Source organism: Cydia strobilella, chromosome 4 (assembly GCF_947568885.1).
Source record: "Cydia strobilella chromosome 4, ilCydStro3.1, whole genome shotgun sequence".
Lineage (NCBI taxonomy): Eukaryota > Metazoa > Arthropoda > Insecta > Lepidoptera > Tortricidae > Cydia > Cydia strobilella.
Genome location: NC_086044.1, coordinates 15,776,148 through 15,793,021, shown reverse-complemented (window position 1 = coordinate 15,793,021; position 16,874 = coordinate 15,776,148). Strand labels below are relative to the sequence as shown.

At 40.4% G+C, this 16,874-nt stretch overlaps 1 protein-coding gene across 1 annotated transcript in view; it reads right to left on the bottom strand.

Moving 5' to 3' along the window:
• The window catches only part of LOC134741063 (large neutral amino acids transporter small subunit 2), a 39,986-nt gene that overhangs the window by 20,351 nt on the left and 2,761 nt on the right, over nt 1-16,874 (bottom strand). Inside the window, exon 2 of the mRNA XM_063673825.1 lies at nt 5,714-6,012. Coding sequence (XP_063529895.1) covers nt 5,714-6,012 — 299 coding nt within the window. The remainder of the gene's footprint in view (nt 1-5,713; nt 6,013-16,874) is intronic.

Sequence of the window (16,874 nt, the reverse complement as noted above, 5' to 3'; positions counted from 1 at the left end):
GCAATACAAATTGACTAAAATAAACAGAGGAAAAATGTTTAGGACAAAAAAATGACATAGCAAAAACAGATTTGATTGAACCAAAAGAGTCAGTCCGAATTCAATTAATAAGAGTAGTAGGGTCATTAATTACATATTATAGTTTACTTAAAGCTTAAAATAATAAGAAATAAGTAAGCCTACCGGGATCTGGATATGTGTGTCTAAAACTAATATTGCGTAGGTAGGTACTTGGAAAGTATTAAGTAAAACGCAAGCTAGACACTAACTGACTTTATTCGAAATCTACCCGACATATTACAATTGTTGGCATACCCTACACATCCCACCACCAAATCAAGACATAGTATTCATAGAATTAATATTGTACTTAACATAATTTCATGCCAATTTGACCTTAAATGATTTCTTCTATATATAACAATATTTACCCTATATATCCCTTCCACCATTGGAAGGCAAATCTCATGAAATTATATAGTACATGACTCATATTACCTTTCTCGTTAGATACTTAGAAAAAAACCTTATTCCGTGGACTCCCGTTAAATGTTGTATGTAATTACCTTAATGTACCTTAATAAAGTATGCGTTTGATACGCCGATTCCATAAAATAAGGCTTGTGCCAAATATGTTGACAAAGAGAAAGAGTATTTCTTTAAAAAAATATAAACTAAATATAAATTTTATATTGTTATTATTCTTATTTTCTTAATTAAACCTTAAGTTCGATTAGACTTCACTACCGTAGCTTTTTTATTAGCCCTACGTTGGGCCCGAATGCTTCGAGCGGAAGTGGCTGCGGACCCCGCGGGGCGGTCGTGATTGTCTTCACCCGGCAACCTGTCAGTGTCTACCGCGTCCCCGTACTCGTAGTCAAACTCGGTATCCGACTCCTCGGCTGACTTGGTGAAGTCAGCAGCGCTACCCTTATTAGTCTCCTCACTAACCCCTGCGGACTCGCCAGCCACCTCCGTCACCGATCCCCCACCGGCGCCATCTGCCTCGCCCGAGTCGGTGTCCGCCGGTAACCTACTCGCGCGCGACAATGAAAACCTAGAAGAATTATTTTCATCCCTTAACGGAATAATTTGGTCTTGGTGCCGCCGCCAAATCGCACCGTTTCCGACGTCCACTTTGTACGATACTGGACCCGTGGTCGCCGTAATCTGGCCCTCAGACCATTTTTCGCCCTTTTTAGTATAATCACGCGCCAGAACTGGCTGCCCCACGTGAAACCGCCGGTACTGGCCGCCGGCCGCCGCGGCCTGCTTGCTCTGCGCGGCGTGCGCCGCGGCCGCGGGGTCGGGGCGCAGCGCGTCGAGGCGCCCGCGCAGCCGCCGCCCGAGTAGTGCCACGGCCGGTGCCACGCCTGTGGTGGCATGCTCACTGTTCCTATATTGGAACAGAAATCTACTTAATGCCTCTATAATGTCTACCCCCTCGATAACTGCCCGTTTGACTGCTTTCTTTACTGTTTTTACCGCATTTTCGGCTTCCCCATTTCCCTGCGGTCTGTATGGCGCCGATGTGGTGTGTCTTATCGAGTTTCTGTTACAATACGTATTAAATTCCTCCGAAGAAAATGGTGGGCCATTATCCGTGACTAATTGAGAGGGCAAGCCAAATCTCGCAAATACCGAACGAAAAGCTTTTATTGTCGCCCCCGCTGTCGTTCCTGACATAGGCAAAACTTCTACCCATTTGGAATGAGCGTCAATAACAATAAGGAAACGTCTATTCGCACAATCAAAAAAATCGGCATGCAATCGCCTCCACGGGTATAAAGGAAACTCCCACGGGTGGAGCGGCGCGTGCGCGGGCGCGTCCCGCACCGCGCGGCACGCGGTGCACGCGCGCGCAGTCGCCTCGATGTCCGCATCCATGTTAGGCCAATAAATGTAATTACGAGCTAAGCTTTTCATTTTGTTAATGCCTAGATGACCCGTGTGGATTTCCTTTAATATGCCACTCTGTAGTTTTGTAGGAATCACGATTCTATATTTAAATAAAATACACCCTAAGTCCGCGTATAATTCGTTCTTACGAATAAAGAACGGTTTTTCTTCCTCTCGATTAGGGGATAATGGCCAACCGAACATTATGTATCCTAAAATCTTACATAACAAGGGATCTTTTTTTGTGTCATTAGCCACATCCTTAAAATTAATTGGCATCGTTTCCAACATATTAAAACACGACGTCTCTGAGGCGGGGCGACGCTCGTGTGACAATGGAAGCCTAGACAGACTGTCCGCCGGGCCGTTGTCCGCGGACCTAACAAATTCAACTTTATAATCATAGCCCGCCAGCCGCGCGGCCCAGCGCTGCAACCGACTGGCAGCCGTCTGTGGAATGCCTTTCTTTTCACCAAAAATATACATAAGCGGTTTGTGATCCGTGCGGAGTAAGAATTGCCTCCCAAACAAATATTGGTGATGCTTAGTCACTCCATAAAATATGGCCAAGGCCTCTTTATCGAGTTGGCTATAGTTCTTCTCCGCGTCGTTGAGCGTGCGCGAGGCGCAGCTGACGGGCCGCTCGCTGCCGTCCGCGTACCGGTGCGCCAAAATCGCGCCGACGCCATACGAACTGCTGTCCACAGATAGCACGAGCTCCCGCCCCTCCTCATAGTGCGCCAAAACGCGATTACTAATCAACATCTTTTTTGCTTTGTTAAAAGCCTGTTCACAATCACTGTTCCATGACCAGTTAACATTTTTTTTTAAAAGTGCATGCAGTGGGTGTATTAAGGTACTAAGATTCGGAATAAATTTCCCGTAATAATTTAAGAGACCTAAAAAACTCTTTAACTGCGTGACGTCAGTAGGCGTCGGTAAACTAGTGATTGCCTCAAGCTTAGTCGGGTCCGGGTGCAAACCGGTTTTATCAATGATAAATCCTAAGTAATGTACTTTTTCTTGAAGAAATTGACATTTTTCCATTTTGACAGTTAACCCCATTTCCTTAAGCCTCTCAAGTACCATCCGGAGGTTGCGGAGGTGTGAATGGCGGTCCGGTCCCGTGACGCAAATATCGTCTAGAAATACAACTGTGCCCGGTACTCCCCGCAAAGTCTCCTCCATTAATTTTTGAAATTTCTCTGGCACACATGAGAGACCATAGGGTGTGCGGCGGTAAGAAAATGTACCTATATGTGTGGTGATTGTAGTGAAACGTTGCGAACTTTCCGTTAAAAGCACTTGCTCGTATTCATGTCTAAGGTCGATTTTTGTGAACTCCTGCCCGTTACTTAAGTTGGCAAATAACTCCTCAATACGCGGTAGAGGGTAATAGTCCCGCTTTAGCTTAGGGTTAATTGTTATTTTATAATCACCGCACAACCTAAGTTCCCCGTTTGTTTTGATGACAGGCACAATGGGAGTTCCAAAATCAGAATGACTCACCCTGTATATGGTACCGTCGCGCTCCAGCCGCGCCAGCTCGCGCTCGACGCCCGCGCGCAGCGCCAGCGGCACCGGCCGCGCCCGCATGTACACACCCTCGCAATCCGTTAGCTCTAACTTGAGAGTTTTTTTACATGTACCTAACTTGTCAGTAAATACTTCTGGGTAATCTTTGCACAATTGCTTCACGAATTGATCCTCCACTATCTGGTTAATTTTTATCTCTCTAATACCGAACGCTTTAAGCCAGTCTCGACCTAGCAGTGGCCTGCCACCGTTTCTGATAACATATAAAGATTGGTTATACACTCTCGTACCTTCAAAGTACACTTCGACAGAGAGGTATCCAAGAGGTTCAATTCGTGAGCCCTGATAACTACGAAACTTTGAATGATCAGTTAACAATTCCTTATTGTTAAAAAATCGTTTATAAAATTGTTCATTAATTGCTGATATTCTACTGCCGGTATCGATTTCCATTTCTACATTTAACCCATCTACTTCCATGTCAACATAATAAGGGTCGTTACCTCGGGATTGCATTTGAATATGGTAAAACTCGTCCTCGGAATTATCACTTAAGTAATGCTGCCGCTTGTCACTATTACGCCGATCACTTTTTGGACACATCACTTTTAAATGTCCGCGTTGATTACACTGATCGCAATTGTAATTAGCAAAACGACACTTATTCGCGCGATGCCGTTTACCGCATCTCCAGCAAGTCGTATCGTCGCCCGTCGAGCTATATGCGCCGCCGCCGCCGCCGCCGGATGCCCTTGCGCCGACGCCGCCGCCGCGCTCTGCACCCCCGGTCGGCCCTCGCGGCCGGGCTCCGCCATGTCGCGCGCGCAGGGCGTGCAGGCCCTCGCCCGCCACGCCGTCGCCGCCGCCGTTCGCACCCGCCGCCGCCGAGCCCCCGCCGGCCCCGCTTAGGGCCGCATGTTTCTCCGCGGCCTCCAGTGCCAGAGCTAGTTCTACTGCTTTTGCGTACTTAATATTTTTCTCCGCAAAAATCCGTGATCTCATGGCCTCACTTGCCAAACCAGAGACGAACTGATCTCGCAACTCCTCCTCTAACCTTCCCGTAAAATTACAATTGACTGCGAGATGTTTAAGACTTTGTAGAAAATCTGTTAGCGTTTCACCAGGTTGTTGCCTCCGTTGTCGATAAACATGGCGCTCGGCGATTTCTGAGCGCTTAGGCTCGAGGTGATCAGAAACCAACTTGACGAGGTCGTCAAATGTTTTTGTCTCTGGGTGGTCAGGAGCACAAAGGTCGCACATTAATGAGTAAGTCGCGTCACCAACCACGGTAATTAACGTCGGCACTTTTAAAGTTTCTTTAATTTCGTTTAGTAAAATAAACTGTTTGACACGTCGTACGTAAGCCGGCCATTGCTTCGAGCTTAGATCGAACGCTTCGATTTTACCGATTGGCATTTTACGACCCGCAAAAAACTTAATGTGCACGACACACAACACTTAAATACTTAAATAATCACTTATATACTCGAAAACGCGTAAATACTCGGTAAATAATTAGAAATCTCGACTGCGCCAGTGGAAAGTATTAAGTAAAACGCAAGCTAGACACTAACTGACTTTATTCGAAATCTACCCGACATATTACAATTGTTGGCATACCCTACAGTACTATTCCCATTATTATTATTAACTTGAAATCGAATAAGAAAACGTACTTATTTATATGCCGATATATTGTCGTCGCAGTCAGTAGGTAACTACCACTACACATATTCTAGGAAACGGCGAAACATAAATTCCCACAATCATAATTTTAGACAAACAAAAAACTTACACAGTTAGACGGCGTCCTGCGGCGGTTCCCGCTCCAGAAAAAAAGGAGAAGGTACGACTATTACATAACACTGCACTGTTCTTCCACGATAAATCCTGCCAATTACAATGTCTTAGGCCAAACACGCACAGAAAAAAAACACATATTGTCTCTTCTGTTTCCAAAAGTTAAGGATAACGAAGTAATAATTATGCCGACCATAAAAATACGTACAGAGACCAACGGAGGCTAGAAGTTTTAAGGCTTGACCACCTGGGTCAAAAACATGCAGAGTATCAAAAGTTGTCTTCTGTTCTAGAAACTCTAGGGTGACTCTAGGGTGAAAACTGACGGTGTTCTACTCGATACAACCGGCTGACTATTTTTTTAATTTTTGATAGCATCTAAACTATCATCTGACAAAGTATCAGCCGGGAGGCGATGACTGACGATATATGCTCCTGGCTGGTCATATATCAAATCAACCATACCTATAATACTTACAGAGACAGACAGCGGCCAGCAACTTGACGGCGTCTTGCGGCGGCTCGCACTCCGGAAAGAAGGGCTTAACGACGTAGTGGCCGAAGGTCAGAGCCACGATCGCCTGCGTCGTGGGCCTGATGATTAGCAGCGCTATCCACATCCGCAGGAACGCGGGAAGCGGACCGAAGGCTGCATGGATGTAAGCGTAGTCCCCGCCGGACCGTGTTATGGAGGTGCCGAGCTCCGCGTAGCATAGGGCTCCGAGCGTGGACAGGACTCCGCAGACCACCCATATTAGAAGAGATACCGCTACCGATCTGCAACCAAACAAAAAACATTTTTTCTTCAAAAGATCAAATTATGCAAGAGATTTCATTGCGTTTTACTAATTGGCATTCAAGACGACTTTAAAGAGCCCAAACTTTTAAAGTTATCCGATATTATCAGACCGGCCAAAGACCGGTACACTAACCACCACCATAATATAACGCGCGGTTTGCTTTGCCGTACGTCATCGAGTAAAATAAATATTGCTGCTGACACACTATTAATGACCTACTTTTAAAGTTTTAAAGTTATCCGATATTATCAGACCGGCCAAAGACCGGTACACTAACCACCACCATAATATAACGCGCGGTTTGCTTTGCCGTACGTCATCGAGTAAAATAAATATTGCTGCTGACACACTATTAATGACCTACTTTTCAAGTTATCCGATATTATCAGACCGGCCAAAGACCGGTACACTAACCACCACCATAATATAACGCGCGGTTTGCTTTGCCGTACGTCATCGAGTAAAATAAATATTGCTGCTGACACACTATTAATGACCTACTTTTAAAGTTTTAAAGTTATCCGATATTATCAGACCGGCCAAAGACCGGTACACTAACCACCACCATAATATAACGCGCGGTTTGCTTTGCCGTACGTCATCGAGTAAAATAAATATTGCTGCTGACACACTATTAATGACCTACTTTTAAAGTTTTAAAGTTATCCGATATTATCAGACCGGCCAAAGACCGGTACACTAACCACCACCATAACAAAGATAGATATAACTCCGTAATAGATGGATACAGTCTAAGGAAAAAACGTGCCTCGAAAATCAAGAAAATTTGACTCTCGATCAGATGGCGCCACTAGTTTTGGCCTACACTCGTATAGAGGGCGTTGACTGTTTCGTTTGTTATTTATAATTTTAACGCATATCAGTGAAAGAACATGGGTCAAAATCATATAAAAATAATTAATGCAAATAAAAAAATAATTTATTCATATTTAAATACATTTTATCGTATTTTTATAAATCTTCATTTTTAGTTTTAAAGTATGTCGATAGATGGCAGTGAATTTACAGTGGTTACAAAATTTACTATGACAGTACCGCTCTATCTTATTATATCCTCATTGACCATAATATAACGCGCGGTTTGCTTTGCCGTACGTCATCGAGTAAAATAAATATTGCTGCTGACACACTATTAATGACCTACTTTTAAAGTTTTAAAGTTATCCGATATTATCAGACCGGCCAAAGACCGGTACACTAACCACCACCATAATATAACGCGCGGTTTGCTTTGCCGTACGTCATCGAGTAAAATAAATATTGCTGCTGACACACTATTAATGACCTACTTTTAGTATTAAAAGTAGAACAGCACTTGTCAAATCTACATACAAGTAAGGTGCATATTGCATTAATAATTATATTACTTGACCCCATTCTAGTTCTACAGTTCACTGCGTAAAGATCTAATGGTTAAACTAATTTAAGTCATGACAAGTCTAGCTCATTAATCAAGATAACATTCCTTATACAGTGCCTAGACTGTTATAGCAAATCTCTACTACTATATCGTGTCATCGGTTAGCCCTATTACTTACTTATGAGCATTATGATTTATGATTATGACACACATAATATAATAGTGTGTACCTATATAAGTAGATTTTTGTCATTTTCTATAGTTTTCTGATCAATTGCACTAATTTTTTTTCACCTCAGCAGCTCGAACAAGCCTACTTTCTTCACTCCCTGAAGTGACGAAAGTGCGACTTTCCTCACTCCAGGGAGAGAAACAAAGTAGCTTTCTAATTTAGTGAAGGCCATGAACTGCCACTTCATATTTCGGGGTCTATTACAAATTCGAAATGCATTTTAACCTTTAATATGTTCTCACTACTGAGGTGAAAAATTATATGTGCAACACGAGAGTAAAGTTATTTTACATCTCGTGTTTTTGAGTCCCTCGCTACGCTCAAGATTCTAACTTAGAATCACTCGCTTCGCTCGTGAGTCAATTATAGAATCTTTCGCTTTCTCGGGACTCAAACTCAACACTCGCAAGAAAAACCAACTTTCCTCTCTTGTTGCACAAATAACTAATGTCCTATCGCCAAAAGTCGTGAATTACGTAAACACCGCACCGTGGTGGTGTCCAGGGGCCCTATTCGAGATGCACAACTGTCAGTTTCGGCTTCAACATCAGTTCAACAGTGGAATGAATCATTTGTTCATCAACCGTGGAAAGTATCATTTGGTACTCAACCAAAACTCATTCATTGAAAAAAATATTCAACAAAAATCAACTTTGTTTTCTTACTACTATACGGTTTAAAATGGCTCTGAACTCGTCGTGGTTAGGTTTGGTTTCGTTGTCACCTAACTGTGGATTGCTAATGTCAAATTTACCTATTCGACAACACACGATTTCTTCCATTCAACTGAAGTTCAACACGTAACGTCACTTAACGCATGTCGAATACCGCTCCTGGTGTCTGTAGGACGTCGATGACTCTTACGAATTTATGTGCGTTATTTTCACTCCCAGCCTCTCAGGGATGCTAGATCAGTTCAATTAGAAGAAGGTGACAAAGAATGACTGCAGGATGCGTAACAGAAACATTTGCCTGAAATATTTGTGTTTTACAAAGTTTTAGCATAAGAACACCGACGTGACGCCTGTGGGACGTTAATGACCCGGTCTCGGGCATTATGTGTACTAGATTGACTGCCGGCATCGACGGGACGTTAGATAATTACAAAAGAGGAATGTACAAGAAACGAGAGCTTCTCAAAATATAAAATTTAAAAAAAATCTCGAAACAAAAATCGAGACGTCTGAAACGTATACCTATATGTAGGTCGATAGTCAAAGGTTAAGTTGTTATTTTTTACTATCATCTTCGGAGTCGCAGTCTGACGAACTTTTCCCAGACCGACTTATCACAATTGTTTTGTCTTCGACTCGCAAACGATATCTCCCGTCGACAAGGATAGCGGCCGGTGATGAAATCCAAGTCTGAGAAATACGACATCACTTGTTTATTCACAAAACAACACTAGATGTTAACTCCATGAATCGTCTCACAGTAATGTCTCTCGAACCACGTGGTTTAAAGTTTTTGCATTAATTGCCAGTTATTAAAAATTTATCATTGTGGGTATATTGTTAAAGATCAATCTATTATACCCACAATGTTCAAACAAAACAAATCAAGGAGTTGCTTGTCGACTGCCATCTTGGTGATATCGGGTCGTGATTAATTTCTTTGTTTTTGCTCGTTAATGTTGTTTAAAGTGTAATACTGATAGCTGTTTATGCAGTAAACTAATGTGGAAGTGTGCGGATAATGAAAAATTATCTAGATTGTCCACCGTTCTGGCGTCAACGCCAAGTAGCCCCACAGGGCCGTTGTAAAGTCCAGCTATCGCCTTACAAGAGCTAATAAAATCACCGTACACTGTCTTGTACTAACCGTACAATTACCGTTGTGATACTGTTGAATACTTTTTTTTTAACAACTGTACTCTCGCTAAGGAAGGGAAGTGTGCCGTCTGACGCCCGCGCGGGTTCGTACCTGGTGCAAAGGTTGTCCATCGCCATTCAACGTGGTACCGCGGCTATTGTCATGTGATGGACCTTTGCGCTGCGCCGCCGCCGCCGGGGACAACTCGGGGGCGACATTTTGACTAGGCTTAAGCTAGTCTTAAGTCATAGTTGTATTGTTATGTTATTATTTTTTGTACTAAGATGCTTAAAAAAATAGTTTATGCAACGGAGAAACCATATTTAATGTTGAAATAAATAAAATAAAAATTTATAAATGTGGCCGGACTGCAAAAATTTCCAGACTAAGGTGAGGCCGACCAAGACATACGTAGACAGGTTAAATTTAGCTATTATAATCCGTTTTTTCCCATTCAATTTTTCGATGAGGTATGAGGAGATGAAGAACGTAGCTGCCACGTGGTACCACAAATTCGGTCAGACACAGGAACCTGCCAATGCAGGATTTGGCCGACCACTTTTTTAGGGTTCCGTACCCAAAGGGTAAAAACGGGAACGGGACCCTTTTACTAAGACTCCGCTGTTCGTCTGTCTGTCACCAGGCTGTATCTCATGAACCGTGATAGCTAGACAGTTGAAGTTTTCACAGATGATGTATTTCTGTTGCCGCTATAACAACAAATACTAAAAAGTAAGGAACCCTCCTTGCGCGATTCCGACTCGCACTTGGCCGGTTTTTTTTACTGTCCGCAAAGGCAGCTACCCTATCATACAAGTTACATTCTATTTTTAGATGAGGTTTTTTGTGATGAATTTTTGTACCACTTTTTTACCATTTGGACAAAATTTGCCAAGTTAAGCCGCGGCCGACCAAGAGCAGCTAAAGCTACTAAAAGTCAGCTACCTAAACACAGTAGGTATATTTTTTATCAGGATTGGGTATGGGTTTCATACAGCCAGCCGATGGACTATAATAAGTCGTTAAAGATGAATGATTAAAAAGAAGTGCTCAAGAATACTGCAAATCTGCAATTTAATTGCAGCAACCGCAACTACGAATGGGAATTGTATTGTATGTAATTGTAAATGTCATGTTATATTAAAAATTTACATAGGTATTCAAGTCATAAGCTTGAAAAAATATAGAATAGTACTTAGATCGCAAAACCCACGCAATGTCGACAGGTTGACGGTACACGTCCGAGTGAGTGCTTGCCTCACTAAAATTACCCAAGTGATGTCAAAACGGCCATCAGATATTGGACGCTCAGTTTTCTTGCAAATCGCTGCACAGGTGCACATGCGACGTCTATTTTGATAAAGTTTGTCTATTATCGGCATTATCCAAGTCACGAGTACTTGTGTACTCCCCAAAGCTCATCCGGGAACATGTCTGATAAGTTGATAACCCACTACTACTATGCATATAGGTAAATTAGAATATAATCAGGTGCTATTTGCATTAGATAATGAGAGTTCAGTGTAGAGCTGAAAACAGCTTTTGTTATCGATATTATGCTAGGCATATTTAAAATACAAAAGGGCTTTTATCAAATGACTTGAAGTAAGAGTAAGAGGTAAGAGGAGAGGACACAACAGCGCGCCTTAAGTCCCTGTCTGCCATTGCCACCCTCTACCTATATTAACTCTACAGTCCGTTTTAGCAAGTAAGTATCTGCTACACTCTACTAATTGTTAAACATATACATATACTAGCGACCCGCCCCGGCTTCGCATGTATTATACATATAAACCTTCCCCTTGAATCACTATCTATATGTAGTGATACACACCCCTTTTGTAGAGCAATTCGAGAATGCTACTATTGATATTGATACGGACTGTACATCTACCTTAGTATCTTTTATATATATACAATATACATACGTATGTAACATGATACGCGTAGATAACCTAACCATAGCTCCACATAGTTGACAGATTATACTCGCGCGTAACTTGATCCTAATTCTTTGTAGGCTATATACCTGCCTACCATACTAAGTGATCGAAGCACTCCCCCTCACCTACACTGAGGTTACACCGCACAGGTTTCAGGGACGTATGAGTATGTGTAGCTATAAGGACATAATTGAAAAACTACTAGTAAAATGAATAAAATCTAAAATCAGTCCTTGGTAAAAATAAATATTTTTGATAAAAGCTTATTTTTCTCTACTGTCTGTCTATCACTCATAAAACAACATAGTTTACGCGGTTGCTTGTGAGAGTTCCTAACAGGGACCGTATCATATTTTGTGGAGCTTGATTATGATATTCTATTTAATAAAAAATAAAAATAAGCCATTTATTTAAATCTAGGATCCCTGCATACAAAAGAGTATGCAGGGCTGCCAAGCAAATAATACATAGTTTTGAGGACTGTAAATAGGTACATTTCCCAGAAATAAGTTCAAATTATGGGATGCACACGGAAAATACGCTAGTAACGAACAGACCAATCATCACCCTTCGGAACCCTAAAAATGAGAAAAGAACTAGGTACCGTAAAATGGGGTGAGTAGGAGCAAAACTGGCATTCAATCCTCGATAACATTTTATTTTTACATATGTAAACTGAATGGTATATATAATAAGTGTTCCGGACGTTTGTATTTTATTTTGGGTAGTTCCATTTCATAGCTTTGACGATAAACAGGAAAACCCACCTCACCCCGTAATTGGGGTGAGATGGGTTTTCATACAAAGGTGATTTTGGAAGATTGTTGGATCGATTTTTTTAAGAGTATTACTATAGCTCCATTTTAAATTGGAATAGGTACATTATTTTTGTAGCAGTGGCCTTAAAAATCCATCTCACCCCCCTTTCAATCCTTCTCTCCCCATTCATAACCCAACTCTCCCCGCGAACCTTCTCACCCCATTTTACGGTACGACATGTTGTATTATGCTTCTCCCAACGCAAATCTGGCTTTACGATTGGAAAGTAACAATTAATTTTCTGATCATAAACTCTACTGCACATAATCTTCTAACCAAGAAGTAGAAAGTAACGCAGGAAGTCATTCATAAACAAGAATCATCAAATCGATCATGCGGGTCGAATTGAGGGCAGTATCGACGTGGTTACTTAGCTAGCTGACTATTAAAGTAGATCATCATCGTCGAACTAACCTTGTATCTGCATAAACATTCAAAGTGCCCAGGTAGATATTTCAAGTATTTCAACGAAGGCAATCTGCGGATAATTTAAAAACTAGATACGTGACTATTTAGTACTTATGCTATGCCTTAAGCCTTACTTTAAAGCTACGAAGGTAGGTAAATAGTGTCGCAAAAAGTCTGTCGCAACTACTCGCAAGTGGTCGTCAGCTTCAAGTCAAGCCTCACCGTTAAAAAAAGATAAAATATGATCAATTAATAATAAAATACTATAAATGACATTGTGTAAATCGATGGTAAATTGTAGTTTAGCTGTCACGAAAATGAAATGAGAATGCTTACGCGCACAACAAATGCGGTTGTTAGAAAGGGAGTCAGACAGTGATTACAGGTGGACAGGCCTTTAAAAATCGAGAATTTGGAGTTCCCTGCTTACCACTGATGGCCTGAGCGCGGACCAAATCACATTCGCTGACATGTAATTAGCTTTAACGTAGGCGTGGACTAGGGCTTCCAATACCGGGATCCCGGGATCCCGCCTTTTTTATGGTAGATTTCAATACCGGTATTTATTTTTGAAATACCGGGATCCCGGTATTTTTATTAACTAACAAAATATGCAAAACAAACGTAAACTACCCATCGAAACGTTAAAATTCGGCATCACCACAAAGCTTTGCACGCATAGATCTTGCGTCTTCCTCTCGTTTTACGATTTGACAGCATTGCGCACGCGACGTGGAGCGGTAACGGTGTAGCCAGTGGAGTCGGTTCTCGGTGCTTATAACGTGAAGTGATGTGTACGTAAGCTATAAGCTATGCTGTAGTTATAGTTTCGCGCCGGCTGTGGTTTATGTGAATCTCACAATAATGTAAGTACCTATGCATATTATTATTTGTTTATTAGATATACTCGATAATTAAGGATCAAGTTACGAGATGGTTTATAACTCATGTCATGTTTCTTCCGAAGGGAGAAATATACCACTTGGATTTAGTTATTTAAATACTTAAGTACAATAGATAATTTTATTTAAATAATAAACAAAATTAATATTCAATGACATTGACGCACAAAAAAGTTCGATTTTTTTAAATTGTATTTGTAAGATTCATAATTCATAATAATTATTATTATTAGATTTGTAAGACTGTTTAATTTAATGTTTGAATATTTAAAAAAAACCACAACCGTTATGGGTCTTAGAACTCGACTTTTGAATTATCGTTCTAATGTACGCGTGTTGTTGTTTGTTTAAATGTACGCGTGTTTCGAGTCGTAGACTGATTTTTATTACATTACAATTGGGGAAATTGCTAATTATTTATTAATTTTTAAATTAATTTTATTTTGCATTTCAATTGTATTTAACCTTAAAGATTAGCTTAAACAAATTAAATTATTACGTATATTTTAAGTAAATTTTAGTACAATGATTTAGCCAATGTTTAGAACTTAAGATGTTGTCTTTTATACAGTGCACTGTAAGTGCTACTTTATTTATGCTAGAAAATCATTGTACCTATTATACTAATCATTGTACCTATTATGCAGAAACTTCTCAATAGAAAGAAAAAGAGGCTTATTTCTAAGTGATATCATTGTTAAAAATACTATATATTGTAACACGCATACAAATTAATAAAGAATTTGATTAAAATTTGATATTTTTATTTCAAATTTGCCTGGTTCCTTTTTTTTCAAAAAATCCCGGGATCCCGGTATTGAAGTTGCCAATACCGGTATTAATACCGGTATTGCGAAAGGTCCGGTATTTGGAAGCCCTAGCGTGGACGCAGGTGGCTTCATTTAGCGATAGGTGTCCGAGCTAGTTACAAATACTAAGCCTTGAGGCCTTGACCCTGTTGCTACGGTGTGTTAACTGGACAAGAGAACGTTCACCCACCATTCTCGCCTTGAATAACAAGTTCAACGATTAACGCTTTTACGACAAAGGAAACATTTTGAATTAAGAACAAAGTTGCTGCTATTAAACCGGTTACATTCTGTCCAAGTCTTGAATATTTCATATAAGAAGTGTTTCAAGTTCTCATGATCATGCATCATGGCATTCATGGTTCTTTTTTTTTGGGAACATACAACACATGATAATACAATAAAATACATACTTAAAACATAAGCCAAAACAGTTTCCACTTATGGCTAATACAGAATTCCTATGCTCCGAAAACAAAATAGGTACATGAGGTATTTTTGAATTTAAAAGTTGAATTTAATTGTAACATTCAGTAAATAAGATTCAACATGCACGAATATAAATATAACATATATGCTCACAGTTAGACAGAAAAAATGTTCCATTTCCCAAAAGCCAAATTTTTTACTTACTTACAGCAACTTACAGGTATTAGCGACTGAAACTGTTCTACGCAGCTTACCGGTTGTATAGTTATACAGTTATAGCGCTATAATCTTTAAACAACATTACATAGTTACAAAGAAGCAATGTAGCATATAATATATTATGTGAGTAGGTGGACAAAATGCTCGTATCACCTTAGAGCGGCAATAAAAATACCAGAAATAAAAGTAATCAACATATCTTGATAACGGATGCTGAAACTTGAGACGATTATCCAGCGGTTCGGCTTAGTGATCTTAGCATTGACCGGTATCCAAGAGGATATATTAGGATAGAGCGGTACTGTCATAGTAAATTTTGTAACCACAGTAAATTCACTGCCATCTGTCGACACACTTTGAAACTAAAAATGAAGATTTATAAAAATACGATAAAATGTATTTAAATATGGATAAATGATTTTTAGGGTTCCGTACCTCAAAAGGAAAAAACGGAACCCTTATAGGATCACTCGTCGTGCGTCTGTCTGTCTGTCTGTCTGTCCGTCTGTCACAGCCTATTTTCTCCGAAACTACTGAACCAATTGAGTTGAATTGAGAAATTACCATTCCCCCCCCCCCCCCCCCCCCGCTTTATCTCAAACACTACTGGGTATAAAATTTTGAAAAAATAAACAAATAGATCTTTACCTATAGATTACAGGAAAACCTATTAAAAATTGCAGTCGAGCGTGAGTCGTAATTACTTAGTTTTTGATCCGACCCCTACGGGTTTTTTAAAGACATTTCACACTCACGCTTCACATAAAAAAATACATTGTTTAAATTGGGTAATATACGGAACCCTTGGAGTTGGAACGCGAGTCCGACTCGCACTTGGCTGGTTTTTTTTATTTGCATTTATTATTTTTATATGATTGTGACCCATGTTCTTCCACTGATGTGCGTTAAAATTGTTAAATAACAAACGAAACCGTCAACGCCCTCTATACGAAAGTAGGCCAAAGGTAGTGGCGCCATCTGATCGAGAATCAAATTTTCGTGATTTTCGAGGCACGTTTTTTTCCTTAGACTGTATCCATCTATTACGGAGTTATATCTATCTTTGCCGGTATAGTGTTGCTCTATTATTCACAAGCATGTGAAGCATGATATCTTGTCTGCGAATCTTTTAAGGGGCCCACTGACTATCAGTCCGCCGGACGATATCGGCCTGTCAGTTGTTCGGAAATGTCAAATTTTTGTTCTTACTGACAGGCCCATATCGTCCGGCGAACTGATAGTCAGTGGGCCCCTTTAGTAAACTTGGCCGTGATATTCGTAATAACTGAGTAACCTAAGGTATGACTTATACTGGTTTGATTACGATCACGGTAAGCAATGGCAGTCCAGCTGTGGCAGCATGGTTGCATTTTTATCGTCTGTCACTATGCATGTCACTCGCAATTACATACTTGTTACAACTTCCTTGTAATCACACCATTCATGAATAAAAGGTTTGTATATTCACTAAACTGTAAATACATTTTTATAACAGGTTTAAGTTTAACCGTTGCGACGGAACTTTTGTATCGCGCTAGGAGTGTTATTTATATTATACTTAAAAATAGCTTTATAATTCATTGTGTAGAGTAGACGTCCTCTTTTTACGGGACGTAAACGAATAAGAATAGTATTTTACATGTAGATAACGGCATATCATGGACCTTATGTCCACGGTATAATAGTTGGTATAAAAGCGCCCTATAGGTAGTATAGGCACCAATGGTTATGGTGCCCCGCACCATAACTTCAATAAGGAGCGTAATTATGAGTAAGGGATATATGTATTTAAATACCTATGACAAGGCCCTCATATTGCATGTCCAGCCAGAGGCTTATTTCTACCTTAATACTAAATTTTATTCTGGTTATTGTATAGTAGTAT